Source organism: Pygoscelis adeliae, unplaced genomic scaffold (genome assembly GCF_000699105.1).
Source record: "Pygoscelis adeliae isolate BGI_AS28 unplaced genomic scaffold, ASM69910v1 Scaffold343, whole genome shotgun sequence".
Classification (NCBI taxonomy): Eukaryota; Metazoa; Chordata; class Aves; order Sphenisciformes; family Spheniscidae; genus Pygoscelis; species Pygoscelis adeliae.
In genome coordinates, this window is record NW_008824402.1 from 102,475 (window position 1) to 109,791 (window position 7,317).

General features: G+C 57.0%; 1 protein-coding gene across 2 annotated transcripts in view; it reads right to left on the reverse strand.

The window, feature by feature from the left end:
• Positions 1-1,310: 1,310 nt before the first annotated feature.
• TNNT2 (troponin T type 2 (cardiac)) overlaps positions 1,311-7,317 on the reverse strand; it is an 11,727-nt gene continuing 5,720 nt past the window's right edge. Inside the window, exons 6-16 of one of the 2 annotated variants that reach the window (XM_009320353.1) lie at positions 6,774-6,809; positions 6,459-6,480; positions 5,444-5,504; positions 5,187-5,303; positions 4,754-4,831; positions 4,491-4,601; positions 3,959-4,068; positions 3,415-3,505; positions 2,855-2,895; positions 2,134-2,139; positions 1,311-1,603 (exon numbers count right to left, since the gene is read on the reverse strand). In XM_009320353.1, the coding sequence (XP_009318628.1) occupies positions 1,555-1,603; positions 2,134-2,139; positions 2,855-2,895; positions 3,415-3,505; positions 3,959-4,068; positions 4,491-4,601; positions 4,754-4,831; positions 5,187-5,303; positions 5,444-5,504; positions 6,459-6,480; positions 6,774-6,809 (722 nt within the window). In that variant the 3' untranslated portion in view covers positions 1,311-1,554. The remainder of the gene's footprint in view (positions 1,604-2,133; positions 2,140-2,854; positions 2,896-3,414; positions 3,506-3,958; positions 4,069-4,490; positions 4,602-4,753; positions 4,832-5,186; positions 5,304-5,443; positions 5,505-6,458; positions 6,481-6,773; positions 6,810-7,317) is intronic. The other variant, XM_009320354.1, reaches the window with a different exon arrangement.

A 7,317-nucleotide genomic window follows, 5' to 3' on the forward strand; every position in this document is an offset into this window, starting at 1 on the left:
GTGGCACCAGGCACCAGCACTGGCAGGGCTGTGCCTTTGCCTGCCAGAAAGGTTTTGAGGGTGGACCTTCAGAGCCTGGGAAAAGGGGATATTTTTTTTCCAAGCCAGACATACCTTTCTGCCCCGAGCGCTCCTCTCTCTCGGGGCCATGCATCAGGCAGGGTGGAAATGTCACTTGCTGGACCTTCACTCAGCCACCCTCCAGGTATTTCATGTCCCAACACTGCCACGCTCCCTAGCTCTCCCCTTTTGTCCCAATAAGGGATCAGGTTCATTCCTCCACACCTCGTTTTTGAGGAGGTGGATGATAGGGGGCTGGTTGCCCTCCACTTGCTGCCTCACTGAAACTGAGGCTTTCCAGAGCCTTGCTCCCCAAAACCTGATGGCACATGTTGAAGTAGGCAAAATAAGTCGTCATCCAATAGGCATCCCAGGGCCTGGGATGGGGAGGACAGGCAGCCCCAACAAGAAAGGAGACAAAATGTCTTGCCAAGGGACAAGAAGCCCTTGATGATCCACCATCCTGTGCATCTCCCAGCCCTTCCCCACTGCTCTGGAAAAACCCTCACAGCCTGGATGCTGTTGAACAACAGCAAGGGACAGCTTGCCCTAGGAAATGGTCATGCAAGCCTGGTGTCTTCTGCTGGCTGACAGAACAGATCCATGCACCAGGAACACTCGGGATTATGCAGCCAATGTGCCCCCATGGGCATTGCATGTGGGAGCATGCTACAGAGATGCCTACAGCTAGATGAAAGAGATCTGCACCCCTGAAAGGACGGATAAATGGTCTCTCCACACTGACTCATCTCAAGTCTTCGTTGCATGCTGTCAGAAACACACAGAGGAGGCAAACATAGTTGGTCTGAGCCCTTTAGGAAGAGGTGGAAATAGGAATGAAAATGGTCTGGAAGCAGGGTTTGTGACTAATCCGTGGACCAAGAGGCTTGGAAGCAGTGCCCCATCCGTGCTGTCCCACAGGGCCAACTCTGACACAGAGAGGAGCGAGGGGGGCTCTGGTACAGCAAAAGCAGGAACTAAAGTGGCCATAACTAGGATTGCCCCAAACTGCAGCAGGAAAAGCAGGTCAGACCACTGAGGTCTGTTACAAAACCTCCCAAGGACTGCAGGTGTGACATGCTGTGAGGCAAGGGGACATGTTATTCAGGAGGTCCTGGATGGTTGCTGCATCCTCTTGCACCCCAGGGAGCAGGTGTGCAACTGTGCTTGCTCAGTCGAGCTCTGCTGGGACTGTCCTGTGCCTGTTTCCTCTGGGCTCAGAGCTTCAGGATGGAGACAACACCCGCACCCCCTCACCGTTCTCTTTATTTACAGACACAACATCAACTGGAGGTGCGGAGCTGGGAAACGGCACCTCACAAAGCATCTGCCCACCCAGACAGTGCTGTGCCTGCAGCAAGGTCTTTGCAAGCTCTGTGCAGTGGGAGGGCAGGTGGGCGCGCGGTGCAGGCTCCACGACGTGGGGAAGCCAGCTGGTCGGCCAAAAGGCAATACACCTCTCTGTGGCTGAGCCTCCTTTGCCTTCTGAGTCATCTATTTCCACCGGCCGCCCACCATGGTCTTCCCACGGGCAGCCTTTGACCTGGAAGGGAAGCAGAAAACCACGGTCAGTTAGTGACCTGAGTCAGGCCAGTAGACCTGAGTCAGTCTGTGTGATTTGGGACTCTATGGGAACAAGCTCATGCATTTTGCCAAGTGTTTCTAAGGAGCTCCAATTCCTTTCCCATGTTCCTCCCTCCCAAGGATCCTTCAGAGAAGAACTGATGAGTTGGATCTCCAGCTGTGGAGGGATAAAGACGGCTGCAGGATCCTTCTCCCAGGAACCAGAAGCTGTGAAGCTGTTAGCCAGGACCCACCACATCACTCTCCTTAACCAGCATCAGGGGAACAGGCACTGCTCTGGCCATGGGACAGCAGAGACAAGGAGGCTTGCATGGACAGTGAAGGGCATTTCTGGCATGTCATCCTCAGAGTCACCAGCCCAGCTTTGGCTGCCAATTCTTGGCATTGCCTCCTCCCTCAGCCCTACCGCCAGCCTGACATCAGCCCCAGTGTCCATGCAGCACACATGCAGGGGGAGACACACGGCACTCGGGAGACACTTGTACTCACCCTTTGCTGCAGTAACAGGCCATGTTGGGGCAGAAGAGAAGAGAGATTTGGTGTAAGCAGGTGGGGGATGCTGCTGACTGCCACACGGGGCAGGCTGAGCACCTCTCACGCGAGATGGCAGGGTAGGACAGGGATGCAAGAGCAGCAAGGTGCTCCCAAGGGTGGGGATTAAACACCCACCTCCACCCTCCTATGAAGGGTCCCCCAGTCCTGTGCAGGGAACATGGGCATGGGGACAGGGTCTCCTGTCCTTGTGGGGCTGCACAGCTCCCACAGCCCCTGGGATTTCCCGTCCTACACAAACTGGGATCTCCAGCACCTTCCCTGAGATGCTGGGCAGAGCCACTGCAGGGATGGGGATGGCTGGAGGCTGGCAGGACCCTGCAGGACGCAAAGCTCAATGTGCAGATGTGGGTTCTCCCTGGGGTCCATCCCTAGCCAGTGCCTCTGGGGCAGGGGGAAGCTGGTGGAGGTGGGAGGCAATGGGGGTCTGTCAATGGGAGCAGAGCAGCATGGACTGAGGTCCCTGGGCCAGACCTGCAGGGCCATGAACACCGGGTACCAGTGGGACCAGGGGCAGGAGTGGGAAGGACAGGAGGTGGCTCTGCGAGGGTGCAAGAGAGTGAGGATACACACAGGGAGGGAACTGGGGCCAGGGGAGCAGGGAGCTGGAAGGACAGGCGGCATCGAGGAAGGATGCTCAGCCTGCCCGGGAACTTACACTTTCTGGTGGTCACTAACGCGGTTTCGGAGGACATTGATCTGCAAGAGAAACGCAGGTGGATGGTGAGGCCTGGCAGCATGGCCCATGCCCAGCGGGGGATGAGGGTTGGGGCAAAGGTGCATCACTGCTCTCTCTTCCCCAGTGGTTCTTGCACGGGGCTGTGATGTGCAGCACAGCGGGAAGCCTGTTGCGGTGCAAAGCACACATCCCCAGGAGCTGGGAGGTCACAGGGCCACCACACAAACCCTTTCAGCAGCTGCATTTCATAGCATGTGTGCTCAGCCTTGCCAGGGTGGCCAACAACAGCTGGGAGGGTTGGTTTGATCCTGGCTCATCTCCAAAAGGGAGGCAGATGTGGCTTTGCTTTCAGTGGTGCAGAGCCTCTTGGATGTTTGTCACCCCATGCACAAGGGGGGCACAGTCCTTTTCTGATGCAGCCAGCTTTCCTGCGACAGCATCGTCAGTCAGACAACCCACCTCACCTCCCAAATGGGGAGCAGAAGGAGCAGCCAGGCACACAGAGGGTGAGCAAGCTCATGGAGGATCTCATGGCTCACCTCGTATTTCTGCCGCTTGAACTTTTCCTGCAGGTCAAATTTCTCAGCCTCCAGATCATGGATGGTTTGCCATAGCTCCTTGGCCTTGTCCCTGTGGAAGAGCCGGCTGGTGTCAGTGCAGAAAAAAGATGTGGCTCACAGGGAGCTCACTGCAGGGCATTGATGCCACCGTCTCGCCTGCTCCCCCAGGACAGGTCTCTGCAGCCTCTGTGCCCCGCAGGGGATGCGTTGGCCAATCCCACATGGGGCCCGAACGCATGGATGGGAGGTTGGGACACACGGGGACACGTATGTCCCACGCATGTGAGCGTGGCTCCCTCTGATGGCCGGCGCTGTCAGCAGCAGCCTGGCAGTGGTGGCCCGGCAGAGCCATGAGCCCATGTTCCTGGTGGGGTGTCACAGCCCATCTCCCAGCTGTGCCATCAACCCTCTTGTCTGGGCTGCAAGCCTCAGGCAGCCCACCCCGGCCCAGGATCCTGCGCCAGGAGGTGGGACCCAAAGCAGAGCCCCTGTCCTGGACATCCCTCCTGCAGCCCGTGCTCACCTCAGCTTGTCTTCGTTGAGGTGGTCGATGTTCAGAGGCTTCCGCCGTTCGCTGAGGATCTTCTTCTTCTTTTCCCGCTCTGTTTGCTTCTTCCCACCCTTTTTCTCTGACTGAGGAAACCATCAGTCCGTCGGAGGGAAGGAAATCTGCCCAGCTTTTGCTCTACCCCTATCCCCAGCTCTGCCCCCAACACCCTCTGCTTTTGGGACTCCAGAAGAACATGAGGTCCTCAAGAAAATTTTGGCAATAGTGGACAAGACACCCCCCACATCCCCATCCCTGTCCCTGAGGCAAGGCTGGACACACACACACACACCCCCCCCGGCCAGCATGTGCAAAGCAGAGCTCTCAGCTCACTTTGACCCTCTGACCACTGTTGTGACCCAACCATGGTGGCCTGTCTTCTTCTGCTTGTAGAAACCACGGCCTACGAGCACTGAGAATGTGCATGGTGCTGTGGGGCCAGCCCATGGTTGAGCCCTTCCCAGGAGCACCGGTGGCTTCATTGCAACCACCTGGGGTAAGTTCACACCTTCTGCATGTAGCCTCCAAAGTGCAGCATGTTGGAGAAAGCTTTCTTCTTCCGTGCTTCCTCCTCAGCCTTCTTCCGGGCCTCCTCTTCCTCTTTGCGAGCTCTTTCTTCCTGCCAGGTCAGAAGAGGGTCAGGAGTGGATGGACAGAGACCTCATGGACCGGCTTGCATGCAACACACAGCTCGTGCTCCAATGTGCTCCATGGATGGGCTTGTGCTAGCCAAGACCAGCCCAAGCCCCCCAGCCCCGGAGGGAGACTCACGGCCATGCGGGCTTGGCGCTCCTTCTCCCTCTCACTGCGAATCCGCTGCTGCTCTGCCCTCTCCGCTCGCCGCTGTTCCTGCAGGAGGAGAGGACGTTGACAGGGACACCCCAGGGAATCTGCATTCTCTCTGTCCCTGACCTCAAAAGCCCTGAGAACCCCAGGGACAGATCTGCTGCTCCCATGTCTCCCAGGAGAGCACATGGACCAGAGCCCACAGGGGAAGGTGCATCTCCATTAGGCATTGCAGCAGCCAGACTAGGGGCTTCCCGGGCACCGGGGTACAAAATCTGGCTCAAATCTCAGGCTCTGTCTTGCAGGGACATGGGATGTCTCTGGTCTTGCGGTCGAGACCGTGGGGAAAGGATCGTGGCTGTTTGCCCACAGGGGAGAAAGTGGCAACAGCGATAGAGTGGGAGGGCTGCAGACATACAATCCTGTCCTTGAGGGAGATGAGCTCCTCTTCCTCCTTCTTCCTGCTCTCAAAGTGGGCTTCGATGAGAGCCTGCAGTTCATTCAGGTCCTTCTCCATGCGCTTGCGGTGGATGTCCTGCACCAGACAGAAACAGCAGCGATGGCTACACTCACAGGAGTGAAGCCCTCCAGGAGCTGCAGGGCTGCTGGGCACGGTGTGGAGGAGCAATGCGAGGGGAGCACCTCATGGGGGCTGACTTTGGGTGCACTACTCACATCAAAATCCAGTCTCTCGCCATCTGGGATTTTGGGAGGCACCAGGTTTGGCATGAAGACCCTGCAATCGAAGGTGAGCAGGAGGATGGTGAGCCTGCAGCGGATAGCTGGGACAGGACAGTGCCTTTTATCCATGCACTGACCTACCCAGCCCTCCTCTCTGAGCCTCACAGTCCCCAGGGATGCAGAGTGAGCACATTTTGAGGACGGGGAAGTGTAATGCTGCTTGCTGGAGGTTGCCAGCTGGACAGCCTCAGAGGAAGATCTCTGGCACTCCCGGGAAGCACTCCAAGGCACCCACATGGCTGGAATAACTCTGCAGGCAACTTGGCCACGACCTTTTCCAGGCACCCTGGGGCTGGCAGCCACCCCACTGCTCACCCAAAAGAGCACAGAGGAACTGTGTGCTCCAGTGTGATCTGGCACAGGGAGCTAGAAACCATCCTCTCATCCTCTGTGGGCTTCAGGGAGGGCAGGAGATGCTTAGATACACATAAAGACACAAAGGGATGAAGAGATCACAGCTGAGGGCAGATCTGCCTCCCAGACTGCAGCATCCCAGAGGTCCAATGGTTCACGGCCCCGCTCCTTCAGGCAGGTGCTTCTGTCCCAGGAATGCTGGCACTCATGCAAATGCCTGCCTCATGCCAGCCATGGCCAGGAGCATACTAGAGAAGCAAGATCCTGGCTGTGCCATGGACTATGTACCCCAGGCTGGGGCGCACACAGATTTTTTTCCAGCTGCAGGGCCACAGGGCAGCTGGGCCTCCTCCAAGGAGCACACAAAATGCTTCAAGACCTCATTCTCAGGGCCCTCTTCATATTCTATGTTTATCTGCCTGTTTTTTTCCCTTTTTTTCTCCATGTCCCAGTCCCCACCCCACTTTCATGTTTTTGAGGCCTCACTGTCCCATGCCCTTTATGGATCATGGTGCTAAGCCCATCACACGGAACCTCTGCCCTGGCACAGCTCCTAGTTCAGCCCTTGCACCAGAGAAAATGCACCAACACTTACTTGGGCTTTGGCTTCAATTCACCTGCGGGTCCCCAGGAGCAGGAAAGAAAGACAACGTTAGTGTCACAGAGGCATTTGCTTTCACACCTTGACCCAAAACCCACACTGAGCTGAGCTACCCCTCTCTCCCAGCAGCACAGGCTGCACTGTGGATCATCCTCCAGCAAAGAGGCATGCAGTGAGGTATCCATCTGTATGCCAAAACCCGAGACACGTTGATGCTCCTGGCTGAGCAGAAAGGCATTTGGTACTTCCTTACACAGGCAAAGGGACAGTCCCTCCAACCCCAGAGAGGAGTGAGGATGGATACTTCACCTTCCCCAGACTCCTGCTCTCGGTCCCCCTCTCCACCTGTGGAAAACATGACGCTTTGACTCCCGGAGGCCAGCCCTGCTGTGCACCGTGTGCACGGACACAGCAAGGTGGTTCAGCCATGTTGTTCCCCGCTGCAAAACCCAGCTCCATCCCTCCAGGATGAACGGGAAGAGAGCAGGTCCCTCACGAACATCCCTCACCCAGAGACAGACCAGGAGAGCCCTAGGTCCTCTCCAGTAGGAACCCAGAGAAGCTTTGCTCAGGCTGGGAAAGCAGTGCATACTCCTTCTGTATTTTGGGTGAATTTCTTACCTACCCAGCACAAAGCCATCCCTCCTGCAGGCCTCCTGCTGCCCCAGCCCTGGCAGAGGATGAGGCCAGGGCAGCTCTGCCCCATTTACCGCAGATTCTCTCTCTTCAGCAGCAAACTAATTCAACACTGAAAACCCCAGTGGGGCCAGTGTCTTGGGGGACTGGGATCAGGACTGAAATGGCCAAAACTGCCCCTCCTCCATTCCGGCTTTACCTTCTCCTGGTGCTTTTG